The 14,886-nt window shown below is 56.2% G+C and overlaps 1 protein-coding gene across 16 annotated transcripts in view; it reads left to right on the forward strand.

Annotated features, from left to right (window-relative positions):
* The window catches only part of EPB41L1 (erythrocyte membrane protein band 4.1 like 1), a 69,838-nt gene that overhangs the window by 44,816 nt on the left and 10,136 nt on the right, over nucleotides 1–14,886 (forward strand). For 9 of the 16 annotated variants that reach the window (XM_051803229.1, XM_051803224.1, XM_051803228.1 and 6 more), the window contains 6 exons: nucleotides 226–374; nucleotides 903–938; nucleotides 2,790–2,981; nucleotides 4,231–4,329; nucleotides 8,914–11,481; nucleotides 13,274–13,672. In XM_051803229.1, the coding sequence (XP_051659189.1) occupies nucleotides 226–374; nucleotides 903–938; nucleotides 2,790–2,981; nucleotides 4,231–4,329; nucleotides 8,914–11,481; nucleotides 13,274–13,672 (3,443 nt within the window). Of the gene's footprint in view, nucleotides 1–225; nucleotides 375–902; nucleotides 939–2,789; nucleotides 2,982–4,230; nucleotides 4,330–8,913; nucleotides 11,482–12,025; nucleotides 13,250–13,273; nucleotides 13,673–14,886 lie in introns of those variants that run through there. The other 7 variants (XM_051803239.1, XM_051803240.1, XM_051803236.1 and 4 more) reach the window with 6 other exon arrangements.

Here is a 14,886-nt window from a genome sequence, read left to right on the forward strand (position 1 = left end):
TGTGAGCAGGGGGATATGGCAGGGCTGGGGTTGGGCAGCTTGGGGACACCTTCCCCCCAGCTCCCTGTGCCTTAGGACACCTGGGACCATCTGTCCCTGCTGCAGGGCGTTTGGGGCTCCTTGATCCCCAGGTAAGAGCTAGCAGGGTAGGGGCAGGGGGTGGGGGAATGGGGGAGGAATGGGGGTGGCAGGGCTGCAGTGACCCAGGCTCTCCCCCACGGGCAGAGTTCTCACGTCCAGCCTCCGTCAGCGAGAACCATGATGCTGGGGCGGAGGGTGAGAAGCAGGATGAGGACGGTGAGTTTGGCAGCAGGAGGCAGTCTGAAATGGAGGATGAGGAGGTGACCACCCCGACGAAAATCAAGGAGCTGAAGGTACAGCCGAGGTGGGCAGAGGAGGGTGGGGGTTGAGGGGTAGGCAGACAGGGGACCAGGCACAGGCAGCAGGGCTGGGCTGCAGGCAGGAAGGGTCACCTCGGTGCACAGTACCCTGCAGCCCTGCCTGTGTCAGCTGAGCCCCAGGCTGGTGGGACCCCTGGGATATGGCTCTTGGCCCCACTTGTGGAAGTGAGGCGGTCAGAGGGGTTTGGTTTAACTGAGTCCCCAGAGCCCTCCAGGTGATCTAAAGGCTCCTCCCCAGGCAGGGCCAGATCTGGGAACAGTCCCGGTCTGGGACAGGGATGGGGATGGGGACAGGCCAGGAACATGGGTGCCCGTTCATTCCCCCCACTGCCCGTGCACAGCCCACCCACTGCCTGCCCTGGTCCTTGGGCTGTCCCAGCCCATTTCAGCCCCACTTCGAGGGGAGAGGGTGTCCCTACCAGCCCATCAACTTAACTGTGATGTTTGTGACAAATTCCTTCGTAACCTGCTGGTTACTTTTAACCCTCTCTTTGCTGCCAGCCGGAGCACGAAACAACCCCCAGGCACAAGCAGGAGGTATTCTCTGTCTGGAGTATCTTAGTCCTCATTGGTGCATCATATTGTCCATCCTTCCCAAAACAACTCCATGTGTTACCCTATTTACTGGAATACAAGATGCGTCGGGCAGGGGGTTGGGTGCTGGAGGAGCCCAATGAACAGACAGCTGGGGATCAGCCCAGCGCGTGTGGCATCTTCTATCCCACTAAGTAAGGTGGTCCTGATCCTACCTGTGAGCCCTCTCAGGGGCAGGAAGGCCTTGGCCCATTGGGGTGACCTGGCTTCTGTTTGTGTTACTGACCCTGCCTTAACCTTGCCTTGTGTCTCCTGTGCAGCTGGTCCCATCGCTCCCGCTGCCACCCTGACCCACGCTCTGCTCTTGCCTGACCCAAACTGACTCATCACCGCCCTGCCTGGTGGCTCCGCTCTCCTGCAGCCCCCCACTCCCCATGAGAGCCAGGCTGGGGCTCCCCACAGCGCTGCAGCTGCCATCCCACCCTCATGGGGCAAAGGGGCTCTGAGCTGCCCCAAGGGGCCAGCACTGGCACCCACCCAGTGTCTGTCCACCCTGAGAATGGGCTGAGCAGAGAACAGGGAAGCTGAGCCCTCCCTGTACAAACTGCCATGTCCCTGGTGGCCCCATCAGGAATGATTCATCCTGGCCTAAAATCGACAGTTGCTCCCTGGGAGTTTCCCCTCCAGTTACAGTGGGATGTAGATCCTCGCTGCAACTGTTGATGGGAGCAAGCATGGCTATATGATGTGGTTGTCCACGCTGGCACCACACAGCCTCACCATCCTGCTCAGCACCACAGGGGCAGACCCCGCCAGGGCAGTGGGCAGTGGGCACTGGTCCCAGCCCCCCCACCCGCCTCATTGCTTCCCCACTGCATGTGCATGTGCTGCGCCCCGGCCCGGCACACCCTGAGCCCAGAGGTGGGCACACTTGAGCTCTCCGTGGCTCACACATGTGGGTCCAGGTCGGGAGTTTTCCTGAGTTGTGCTGAGCCTTTGGGATCTGGAAAATTTGGTGGGCTTTTTCCTGAGACTCTCATGGGTCTCTGGGCTGTTGCTGACGAGGTACTAGGGAGGTATTTAGGTGCCTCCTTTCAAACCTCAGAAGAGGTTTGAATTTGGGTTGGAAGCAGAAACCAGGGTTCCTGCTCGGAGCTGGTTTGCCCACCTCTGTGGCAGGATGAGGGGGCCACCCTGGCGCCTGGGCCCTCGCTATGTCCTGCTCTAACACCTGAACCCCACCTTGCACTTGAACAGTCTGAGCTGTCCTCTCTCCACAGCAGGTCAGACCCACCCCACCCACCCCAGGCTGGTCCATGGGGATCCAGGCTTGGATCCATGCTGGATATCCCTGCCCAGGCCTTGACCTCCAGCCCTTTGGCAGAGCCCATTTCAGAGCAGCTCTGCTGGAAATGTTGGTCACCTGCCCTGCTGGGACAGAGCCTGGGGCTCCCTTTGAGCCTGGTGCCAGAGAGGAGCAGAGGAGGCTACTGGTGTTTCCAACGGGGCCCCATCCCTTGCTGATCCCAAGGGAGAGCCCATTCTCCTCTCCAGGAGGCTTAGTTTATCCTCAGCCAGGAGAACGTGGAGTCCTGAAGATGCTGCCAGGACATGCCATGCCCTTCCCCTGCCATGTGTATTTGGCTCTATGCTGCCTTTCTGCTGCCTCCTGCAGTGAAAGAGCTGCTCCCCCCGCAGTGAGACCTGCAGACCAGGGGTCTCCTACACGCTCCTCATTTGGCTACTGAGACTAAATTCTAGCCCAGGGTGAACAAACCCTCCCAGTGCCCCTGCTCATCCCTTTGGCCTTGGCTGCTGCTTTAATCACTGCTCCTTTCCTCTCTCCTTCCCAAGTTTTTAGACAAGCCAGAGGATGTTTTGCTGAAGCATCAGGCCAGCATTAATGAGCTGAAGCGGACCCTGAAGGAGCCCAATAGCAAGCTGGTTCACAGGGACCGGGACAGGAGGCTGCCTTCTTCACCAGCCTCTTCCTCACCCAAGCATGAGGATGAAACACCAAAGGGAACACCTGAAAAGGCCAGTGAGGTTTGTTCTGCTGCTTCTCTTACAGAGGGGATCAGGATCCGGTGGGGAGGTGTCCCTCAGCTCTGGGGCTCTGCTCCTGTGCTACCCCGAGTGGGAGTGCCATGCTGGGGACACAGGGTGCGGGGAGGGGTGTCTCTAGATTTTGCATCACACTAACCATTTTTACACTGCTGGCAGGAATCTCCCTGTGTGCCTGGGCATTGTAGGGGACTGAACAGCTCTTCCTCTGGGGGTGTTTTGGGAGTACCTGTGGCTCTATTGGCCCATGAGATGGGGTTTTCCTCACCCCTCACACCAGCAGCCTGCAGGGCAGTGCTGGTGCAGCTTCTGCCTGAGGGTGTCTCGAGCAGAGTGGGACCAGGCACCTGCACAGAGGTGCCCTGTTGTGCTCTCAGCAGCAGGACCTGGGTGTTGCGAGGAGGTGGAGGGTGAGTGGTGCCGTGCTGGCATTCTACATTCACATCTTCCCCTTTGGGTGTTCTGCCTGCTGGCTTTGCACTGGGACCATGGGAGTGATAGGAGGGTGCTGGAGTTGGGGTGCCAGGACAAAGCCCCCAGTGCTGCATGAGTGATGTGGATGTGGCACAGTTGGGTGCTCTGTGGCCTGTGGTCCTGCTGGGCTTGGTGCAGGCAGTGTGTGCCAAGAGTGTCCCCACTGCCACTCTGGATGCTCTCTCCCTGGCAGGGACCCTTCCTCCTTGCTCTCCCCTCCAGGGGCATCTCTGTGCCCGCAGCAGTGGCATGGCTCTGGGCAGGGTGGGTGCCACACAGAGAGGCTGCTCTGCCCTGGCTGCCCCTCACCCCGAAACAGCCTTGCCATGGGGCTGGGCTGCGGGGAGGGCTTGGGGCACTGTGGGTGGCTGGGCTGGGGTCTCTCTGCAGGGGATTTGGGACATGCCTGTGTGCCTGCTGGTGCCCAGCACGACCGGAGACCGAGGGCTCCAGGGTGGGCTCGTGCCCCCCCTCATCAAAATGCTCGGCTGTGAAGAGGAAGAGGGATTTCACCCCACATCTCTTTTATTATCAAATATATCAAGTGCAGAGATGTGAATGGAGCATCTAAAGCTGGCACAGCTGTGACCTCTGTCTGTCTATCTGTCCATGCATCTACCCATCCATCCACCCACCTACCCACCCTTTGTTCCTTCATTCCTTCTCAAATTCTCTCTTTCTCTCTCTCTTTCTTTGTCTCTGTCTCTCTCTGTCTCTCTCTCTCCCCATGGGTGCTGGGGTTTCCGTGCTGGCACAGACGATGGAAGAGGACACCCTAGATGATTTTGCATCAGAGCATGGACCTTCCCTAAGCATGGAGTCTTTCACACAGAAAAGCCTTGTCTCCTCTCCTGAGGTTGTCACTATCCTCTCTCCCCCCACTTCTTGCTTTCACATTCTGCCCCTGTCACTGTGGGAGTCCCCGGCCTGCCAAGGGGGCTCGTACCCTCTTAGCAGAGCAGCTGTTTGCTGCCCCCCAGGGTGGGTCCCCTCTCTGGTGACGGGCAGGACCCCTCACAGGACAGGGCTATTGGTGAAACCTGCTCCCCTGACTGTTCTGGCTGGGATGTGAGATGGGGCCCTGGAAAGACCTCCCAGTGCAGCCCTGCTGGGTGTGGGGCCATGCTGGAGCCCACTGTTGAGGGTCCCAAGGCAAGGGTGACCCAGTGACACAGGCACTCTGTTGGTGGCTGCTCCAGGTCCAGGCAGGCAGCCTCAAGCTGTTCTTAGCAATCCCTTGTGCTTTCCCTGGGCCCAGGAAGCCTGAAGAGGGGCATCTTTGGAGGCATCAGGTGTGTTGGACTCATCCCTGCGCACAGCAGGGTCATGCTGCCATCCATGTCCTCACGTGGTACCCATGGGTGAGGAGCGTGGGCTCTTGGCATTGCTTGTGTGCCAGTTTATCTCAGATGAAGGGGTGTTTTCCTGGACCTTCAGGGACCAAGAGTGGTACCTTCACTGAGCAGAAGGAAGCTGGTGTTTGAGCCTTGGTTCTGGTGTATTGGCCGCAGGCCCCAAGGGTTGGCCCAGTGGTGCTGGGGAGCACGTCCGGCCTGAGCGGCCCAGGGAGGGGCAGAGGCAGTGTGGGAGAGGGGGCAGATGGGGCAGGGGCAAGGCTGAGTGCACTCTTGCTCCCTGTCATCGCCCGTTGTCTATGCAGAAATTGCCAGCATGGGCAAGAACCTGAACCTGGGCTGACTGGAGCAGTCCCCAGATGGGTGTGAGGGAGGCTTGGGCACAGCCTTGGGCTTCAGTAAGGGCTCTGCAGCAGTGTCTCCTGTTCATTGCTGGCACTCTCTGTGTGCCAGTATTTCAGAGCTGGAGGACAGAAACAGCAGAAGTGAGGTGCACACACATCTCTGGATTCAGAGTCTTGTCCTCTGCTCCCTGGAAACCCTTGGGGTGCCAGGTATCCATCTACAAGTGCCATGGTGGCCTCACCGGTGATTTCTCTCCAGGCATCAGTGGCTGAGACTCAGCAGTTGATATGTGGGAACTTGTCCTCCCCTGACCGGTGGTCTCCATGAGGAATTCATGGCCCCAAGAGGGTGATGGCATGAGGACAGCACATCTGCAGAGCTTGGATCTCTCATGACAGCCGGAAAGTCCCTCAGTTCCCATGGGCTTCAGGCCCACTGAGGTTAAGCAGTCTATCACCCCTAGCCATACATGTTGACCCTTCCCTCCATCCCTCTATCCCCACTGCTGCTGCAGGACTGGAATGTTGTGCTGTGAGGTGCCAGGAGCCTCTCCAGCTTCAAGTGGTAAAACAGTCCAGTGTGTTGTCTCAACATCTCAGATTCCCTCATTCTTGCCACAAGGCTTGTGCTTTCCTCTTGGGTGAGCTGAGACTTCTGAGAGCAAAGAACAGAAGAGACATTGAAGGATCTGAAGGGAGAAGCCTCCTGCATGCCCTGGGCTCTCCCAGGTTGTGGCCCTCATTGGCAGGGGCAAAGGCTGTCTCTGCTCCCTGATATCACCTCTTCCCACTCTATCAGCTTACTCTCCTGTGATGCATAGGCCACAGTGGGAATGGCCTTCCTGTTTCTAGAGCAGATGATTTGAGGGGAGAGAGGGCAGGGAAGTGTGAAAGTAAATTATCGCTTGGGAAGTCAAGGTTGGTCTATGGACAGACCCTTCCCAGTATCATCACTTCTGAGCCTCAGCTCTGCCTTGGCACATATTCTGTCTTGCCAGCCCATGGACCTCCAAAGCTCCACAAGTTCTCTGCTTTGCTGGAGGACATGCCCAAGTATCCAGATATTTGCTCCAAGAGTCCTCAGGCTCTGGAGACACAAGGGCTGTCACAAGCTGTGGAACCAGAGCTGTGGCCAGAGCTGGCATTGAGCCCTCCAGAGCAGAGTTCAGTCAACTACTCCCGCACACCACAGAATACCTGACTATTCCCTTGGACTGGGCTCACCCAAGAGTCTGAGGAGAAGGAAGCTGGTTTAGAAATAAATCTGAAGCTTTGGGGTATTCCTTACTGGTGAAGAGGTGCTGTCATGGATGAAGACACTGTTCCAGGCTTCAGCAGAGTTTTTGATCTATCTCAGGCCTTAACTCAGAGAAGCAGCCCAAAGAAATTCATCTTTGCCCAGGGAAGGTCTCCTCCAAAAGACTGGTTTGCAGCTGGAGAAGAGGTGTGAGAGGGCTTTGCTGAAGAAATTTGTACGTATGCCCACAACCTGTCCATCCTTGTCCTGGCTGAGAGAAGGTTCAGCAATGGGACCACAGGGCAGGAGCAGGAGAGAAACTGCTGCACCCTCAGGAAAGTGAGCAGTCTCCTGGCTGAGTTGCCCATGAGCATTGCTGCTGAATGGAAGGATGTGCTGAGGGAATACCAGAAGCCAGCCTGGGCATCCCAGCAGCCCAGCAAGCTGCCCAGTTAGGGATGATGCTGCCGTTACAGGTCAGACCTGGCTGTGAACATCCAAGGTGCAACCTGGTGCTCGTGAAAGGCACCGACGCGCTCTATTGTGATTTCCGCAGACTAAGAAGAAGCAAAATCTGCATTGGGGGCAGGTCTAGAGGAAGGGACCTGGAGAGCAGATGGTGCTTGAGAGCACACCGTGATGGAATATGGGAGAGGCTCATGCGAGCGATGCTGTGGGGAGGTGGGAGGGATGGGTCTGCTTCAGACCTGGCTGCTCAGCAGGGTGGCCTGGCCATGGCAGGGTGCAGTTGCCATGGCAGAGTCCCTGGCAAGGATCCATCTGCCACCAGTGGAGGAGAGTGACCTTCCTGCCCTGCGAGGAGCACAGCTGGCAGTGCACAGGGCCAACCCCATAACTGTCCTGGCACTGCAAGGAGCCAGCACCTCCGTGTCCTCAGAGGGTTGGGTGTTTACTTGGGGACTAGCAGGCTGTACCCCAGCACAGCCCCCTGTGTGCTTCTCTGCAGGCACTCAGGGGGATTTTCAGGGGCTACCAGGCTCTTGGCAAAGCCCAGGGCATGGGGACAGACAGAGGGGCTGTTGCAGGGTGCTGCAGGGCAATACCTGGGGCACTGTGCTGAGGGATCTGTGCTTCCTTTGGCAGCTGGTAAAGAAGGCAGGAGCTGGGAATGGCATTTTTCTGCCAGGGACTTTCACCTATTTCCTTGTGGAAGCCCTACCACTAGTATCTGGTTTTCCTTTCTTTCTCTTCTGATGTTATCTTCTCTTACCTTCCCTCTGGCTCTGCTCCCCTCTGCCCATGTGTTTCCCATTATCCAGTATAAGTCACTAGGTTTCCATTTTGAGTGCAACTGCTCCAAACATTCTTCCTGAATGGGTCATGGCTCACATTTCCATGGATTATTGTTCCTGATTTGAGCAGGGAGTGGGCAGCCAGCCCTCTCGCTGGGACTGGAGCGCATCCTGGTGCCCCCAAGGGCCATCCTTGCCTCTGCTGCAGGCAGCTCTGCCTGGGCAGGCTGTGCCATGGGCAGTGCCAGCCCCACGGTGAGCCCCCAGCATTGCCCCCATGTGTGCTCCCTGGGGCAGCTGCAGAGGCCGCTGGGCTGCCTCATGGTGCACACGTTCTCCTGCCACTATATTTCTGTGGTTTACGTTCTACTGGCTGTTCCAGAAGTGGCTGGATTTTAACAGTGCTTCGTTCTTGGCACTCGTGAAGCCTTCTGCTGACCTGCAGGACAAACATGGGATGTACTAGGTGTCCATAGCAGCAGTGACCTGGTATCCCCCCTCCAACATCACAGATACATGGTGTGGTGTGCCACATTCCTGCTGTGTCCATGCTGTGTCCATGCAGGACTCTTCACAGCCTTTGCTTGGTCCTTGCTGCAGCCCCTATACCTGTCTCAGCTGCCAAACCTGTGGTCTTTTACACTTGACAGGTAACCTTTTACAGGTTACATTTTCTGAACTGCTTGGTTTCAGCATTGCTGGAAACCTCTGCTCAGTTATGGCTTCTGGAGATGTCCCTGATGAGCTGGAAAGGAGGGATGGTCTTTGGGGGGAATCTGAGCTGCAGCATCTGGTAGGAAGGGGAAAGGGCCTTTCTGATGGCTAAGGGTGGTTTCTTTCCTTGCTCATGCTGTTGGCAGTCTGACATATTCTTAGGGCACGTGGATGAAGCTGAGCGTGAAGCTACCCAAAACATAGACCCTTGCTTCCAATGAAATCTCACCCCTGGGAATTGCTATAGCCAGCTGAAAACAGGGGGGCCCAGCTGGAGACAGTGGCTTATTCCCTATCATGGCATCAGCCCCTTATTTTCAGTCCCTATCTCCCTCAGCAAGTTACCAGGATCTTTGTATAGACCCTGTTTCAACTATAACATTGAGAACACTACTACTAATACTACTAATTAGAATTATAATAATAATGACGTAGCCATTGCTGTGTGAGGCAGACCAGCCGTGCTACTTGTGCCAGCAGCAGTTGGGTGCGGTGTGTCTGATGCATTTAACTCTTCTTGCTCCAATTGCAATGCAGGGCTCAGAGCATTGGGTATTTATAGAGAGAGAAGCCCCTAGGCTGGAAGCAGTAGCTCTGAGGAAAGCTCTGGGAGTCAAGAAGGAAGAATCACGTGCAGGTACCTCGGAGGTGAACACGAGTGTGAGCCTGTTGAAGGTGGAGGTGGCAGTAGGGAAAGCCAAGGAAGTGACAGGCCAGGAAGAGCCTTCAGCTGCAGCCCTGGACACATGGAAGAGAACCAAAATGATTGCCAGTCCCGAGGATTTTGAGTCTGTCTGGGAGGATGAGATCTATGAGAAGGAAAGCAGAGACAGTCCAGAGACAGCACATCTGCCCACTGACAGCACAGAGAAGGAGCCCCAGGGTGAAGGAGCAGCCAGTGGTGAGCCGGGGCTGCCCAAGCCCTGTCAACAGCCTGAAGAGAGACAAAGGGCCAAGATTTTAGGACCAGAGCATCCCAAGGGAGAAGGCAAGGTGCTCTCCAATGAGCATGCTTCTGCAGCCTCCAGGAAACAGGAGGCCAGAGTGCCAGGCACTGCCACAGAGCTCCTGAAAACCAAAGTGAAGGCTGGAGATGACAGCTCAGAGACTTCTGCGACCCAGAGGATCATCTACTTAGGAGATCCAGAGGGAGAGGAGAAGGACAGTAAAACACAACTTGTCTTGGACACCAGTGAGTGGCTTGGCTTGGAGGAAATACCAGAAGCCACAGTGAACACGTCCAGGGAGGGATCTGGGCACGCAACACCTGCAGCAGAAGGGTTCCAACCCCCTTCTTCAGCAAGTCACCAACACAGGGCAGTGTCTGGAAAACCTACTGGAGCACCAGAGCAGCCCAGGATGGGCTGTGACAGGACCAACCTGGTGGGACGTACCCTCTCAGGGTGGGAGAAGGAGTTGTCCCTGCAGCCAGAGAAAGCATCTGCTGGGATGCCCAGCTATGGAGCACCTGCAGGAAGTGAAGCCCTGCTGTATTCCCAGGAGGTGGGACCAGAGGAGACAGAGCTGCAGAGCCCAGTGGGAGGCCTAAAGCCATGTGGCCTGGCAGGGGATGGCCACGGGGCTGAGGAGCACAGAGGGAGCCCAGCACAGTGCACAGCAGGGGAGGAGCTCTTGGGAGCAGATGGTGACAAGGAGGAAAGTGCCAGAGTGGTTCTTCAGATGGAAGAGATAGAGACCAAGTCTCCTCTCTCAGCTGTGTCTTGGCCAGGCCATGCTCACACTGTGGGGTTGGAGGGAAATAAACCCAGTGCTCCTGCCCCTCCACCCATTCCCCAGCAATCCAGCCCTGTCCCTGTGGATCCAGCTCCAGGCACCAAGCCCAAGGGCACAGAGCTGTCCCAGAACACCAGCCCTGTGAGAGGGGTGGGCATGCCCAAGGATATGGGCCCCTCCGTGGAGGTGGCACTACCCAGGGAAACTGATCCTGAATCTGCAGAACAACACCAAGATACAGGATTTACCTCATGGAAACCACAACAAGGAACAAGTCCTGGTGCAGCAGAACCACCCCAAAACACAGATATTGCAGCAGAGTCAGTCCAGGTCAGAGACACAGCCACCAGGGAGGTGGCTCAGGACATGGACCCTGCCACAGCACAGAGCAAAGTCCCTGCCCCCAAAGTGCCACTGCAGGAGGAGAAACCCATGATAAAAGAGTTCTTCCAAGGTTTGGGGCCCACATCAGGGAGGCTGACTGGAGATGAAGGCTGTGAGATGGAAGAACTGCCCCAAGATAAAAGCCCTGGTGTGAAAGGGCTACCACCCCAAGCAGAAGAACCAGAAAAACAGACAGAGGCCATCATGAGAGACCTGCCCCAAGAGGGTTCCATGGCTGAGGAGCTGCTTCACATTGCTGATCCCAAAGCACAGGAGCCACACTGGGACTCAGAGTTTAATGTGAGACAAGATCTGCAGGGCAGGAGCCCAACAGTAGGAGAAACCACCAGGGCCAGTGACCTAGCTCCAGGGCAACCACTGCAGAATGACTCTCTTCCCAAAGAAGCTGCTGACGTCTCACACTTCCAGTCCCCTGTATTAGGATTGTGCCAAGGAAGTGAGACGTTCCGGCTCTCTGCCTTGGTGCATGAAGGTGGAGAAGAGCTGCAAGTGAGTGGTGGGACACATCAAACAGAGCCTGAGTCGTTGGTGTGCGTGGCTGGGCAGGCAGGTGCTGTGTCCCAGGGGCACAGAGATGTCAACGTGGCCCCAGGAAGCTGGGAGGACAGCAAGAGCTACGGGAAAACCTCTGTGGCCTCCAAGATAAAGATGTTCGAGCAAAATGAAGTGGAGCGAAGGGAGGCCCAGGAGGGACAAGAGCGTGTGCCTGAAGCTGGGACATCAGTGAAAGGGAAGACAGGTCTGGCACAGGACATGCCTTTGAGCACCTACCTTGCCTCACCACCAGCGGTGGAACCTGTGTCCAGTGTGAGCTCCTTGGCCCTTGGGCAAGGGGCTGGTTCAGGAGACATCTCCCAGCCTCACTCCCTGAAGGAAGATCTCTCTGTTGATCTGGAGCACAAAGAAGACAGTGCTGATCTGGCCTCCCCTGACTCTGGCTGCGAGCTCACCCTGGCTGAGGCCATGGTAACTCCAATGAACTGTCCGAATGGGACATTCATGCGCATGTTTTGTGGCTCTCTGACTATGTCCAGTGGCTCCTCACACATCCATTGACTGACAGCAGGCGCTTTGCATCCCTGTCCTTTCTGTCTGTGTGTGTGGTCAGGCTTACTGGCTGCATGCAGACCTGCTGCCCGGTTGGTTCATCAGCTTTTGTTTTGCGATCCCTGAACATTTTGGCTCCCTGGAGAATGCCGCTCGCTAAACCCAAGAGCAGGCAGCCAAGCTTTATGTCCAGGAGCCGAAAAGGGCGACGGTGGGTGGCTGAAGGAGCTGCGACTGTCACGGGCACGCACCCCTCGGCAGCAGCGTGTCCATGCTTTCAGCTTCACCCTTGCATTTCCTACGTTGATACCCCTTCTTGCTTGGCTCACCAGCCTCCCCACCCTTCCCTTGTCTTCAGCAAGCTGGTGGCTGGGTGATGAAGTAGCTTTCTTTGTTCTTGTGGGTGCTAGATCAGCTCCTGCAGAGTTCATTTCCTTACAACTAACCCTTTTCTCTAATCCAGAGCAAATTTCAGGAACTAAATGGGAGAGAAAAGGATTTATCTGACCCATCAGTAAAATCCAGCCTGAAAGAAGAGAATTTAAAGACTGCTGTTCCAATGGTCTCCCAGGTCTCAGTGCTGTTTTACTAAGTACTTCTCTCTGCAGTATGAGTGCAGCCGAGGGCTGTGCTGCCAGCTCCGCTCCTATTGCAGGGCTGTTCTGTATGTATTGATACAGACACACACACACGAATGTGTCTGCGTGTTCCTCCTGGGGCTCTTGGACACCCTGTTTCTCATACCTCTCAACCTCCCAGCTCTGCTGAGGGAAGGGTGTGCCAGCACAGCCTGGCCCATAGGGGAGATGGCTCTGGCTACAAACACTTGGGACCAAGGTCAGGAGGTGGGTTTCCACTGGGATTAGTGGGCTTAGAGGTCTTCCTAAGGGAGAACTGAGTCTAGCTGGGTCTAGATTTCCCATGGCTTCATGGCAAAGCGTGGCGAGGGGATACATACCCTCTGATGGTGGAGTTGAGAGGTATGTCTGTGTCTAGAGCAGAGCTGATGGAGGGAGGACATCCCTTGGCTCTGACCATGCTGTCAATTACACTGACCAGACACTTAGTCAGGTCACCCCTGAGACTCCTCTGAGGCCTTTGGAGGGGGAGGTGGTATCAGTGGGGAAGACTCACCCCAGGGCAGCTGGTGGGCAGCTTTGGTGGGGCTGGTCCTCACCCTGGGGTGAGGATGCTCTGCAGGGCCAAGTGGATGTTCAGTGGAATTAACACACTACTTTCCTTCTCCCTCACTGTGCCTGGCTGATGGGCCCTTTTCTTTCAAACTCTTCTCTCTTTCTTTCCCTCATTTGTTTTTTTGAGTCACTGATATACAATAGCCCCAGCATCTGAGCTCCTTCTGAATGTCTCCTAACAGACCCATTGTTTTGCATCCATCTGCTTCCACTGGTGCACTGATGTGCCTCCAAGCTGGCCGAGCTTTCTTGTGTGACTGACCCTTTCTGAGATGATTAATTAGCAATAGATTTTTGGCACCATCAAATTGAGTAGCCTTCTCTCCCCACCCCGCTGCAAAGCCGCTGCTGTCAGAAAGGTTTCGGTCTCCATGCTTGAGTTGTGTTTGACTCTACTCTGTGATGTTTGCTGCAGCCTTCCTCCTCCTCCTCCTACTCCCCTGCCCCTGCCAGCACTGCCAGCGCTGCCACATGGTGTTCATGGGCTCCGTCTCTCTCCGACATTGTGTCTCATTCAGAGAGCGGGTGTGAGGGAGGGCACCGAGGAGAGACCTAAACCACCTCGGCACAGGGCCCCCGAGAGCGACACCGGCGACGAGGAGCCTGACCAGGAGAAGGACTCAGTCTTCCTGAAGGACAACCACCTGGCCATTGAGCGCAAGTGCTCCAGCATCACGGTCAGCTCAACCTCCAGCCTGGAAGCAGAGGTGGACTTCACTGTGATCAGTGACTTCCATGGCACAGCCTTTGAGGACATCTCACGAAGCCTGCCCGAGCTGGACAAAGACAAGAGCGAAATGGAAGACGAAGGCCTGGTTTCCTTCCAGCACACTGACAAAGTAGTTCCTGGACTGGAAGAGGATGTCAAAGGCAGGGAGAAGGTCTCCCAGCCTAGCCCAGATGTCTCCCATCTAGAGGTACCCAGGAACACCATTCACCAGGACGGTCCCAGTGTCATCGTGCCTCCGTGTTCCTTGTGCCGGTGCCTGACATTGCCTCCCTGGAGTGCACTTCCAGCTGGTTTGGAGGAGCACGCTGGCTTCCAAACCCCCTCAGTTCCTGCCTGGTGTATTTCCCCAATGCATGCTGTGTCTGTGGTGCATGGCTCTGTTGCGTGCTTCCTGCATCTGCTAGCCAGGAGAAGTCACTGTCACCTCTTGGTCCCCTGTGTTTGGCTGCCCTGTCCCTTGCCCCACGACAGCATGTCATGCCATGGGAAGGGCACGTGGCACTAACCATTGGCACTGGTCTCGTGTCTTGCATGAATTCAGTGACCAGTTTGTGTAGTGAAGAGCCATGTGCTGCCCACTAACCTTTCTGGTCATGCTGAGGCTGGGAGGGATTTACCAAGTGCCTCGTGGGAGTCACACCAGAGCTCCTGGAGAGTCACTCCTGTGCTGGGAGGGATTATAACAGGGCTAACAAAAATGCATGTGCATGCATGTGACAGATGAGTGTACACACAGGGAGAGGATGGTAGAGCCAGCTGCAGTGCAGTGAAATGTGGCCTTAGCTCTGTGCTGGGCCAGGGCCACTTCCTGCCTGGGCAGCCTGGGGCAGACTCCAGCCCTGGCAGGCATGTCCCTAGTCCTGCCCAGAGCTGCCAGGGTGCTGGAACCAGGAAAAAGCTGCAGAATTAAAGGGAGCTTTCTCTGAGACAGCCCAAAAACCATAGTCATGGGAGATCTGCTCCACGTGCCCCACGGCTAGTGTGGGCAGGGGGCTGCTGGCTTGGGAATGCTGAGCACTGGCTAAGCATCGCCTGTGCCCTTGGTAGTACCGGTTTCCTGTAGTGGGGAAGTGCTGGAAGCCTGTCTCTGTTCCCCTGAGGCTCTGACACCCCAGGTGTAACCAGAGCCTCCCAGAGCTGGTGCAGATCATAAACTGGCTGCAGGACATGGGTGAAACAGATTTGATGGGTCTCACGTACCTTTTGAAGACCAGTTTGAACTAACCCATGGTGTCTCTATAGATCTATCCAAAAAACCCCAGAAAACCCCAGATAGAGGGCATTGGGTCTCATTTGGGGTGTGTGGGTCACAGGGCACTGTGGGTGGTGGCTGTCTGCCCAGGGCGGCAGCCTGGCCCCTGCTCTTTGCAGGGTAGGGCTCAGTGGGACACTTGCAGGACA

Source organism: Manacus candei, unplaced genomic scaffold, assembly GCF_025592945.1.
Source record: "Manacus candei isolate 608988 ecotype Guabito, Panama unplaced genomic scaffold, ASM2559294v1 h1tg000057l, whole genome shotgun sequence".
Lineage (NCBI taxonomy): Eukaryota > Metazoa > Chordata > Aves > Passeriformes > Pipridae > Manacus > Manacus candei.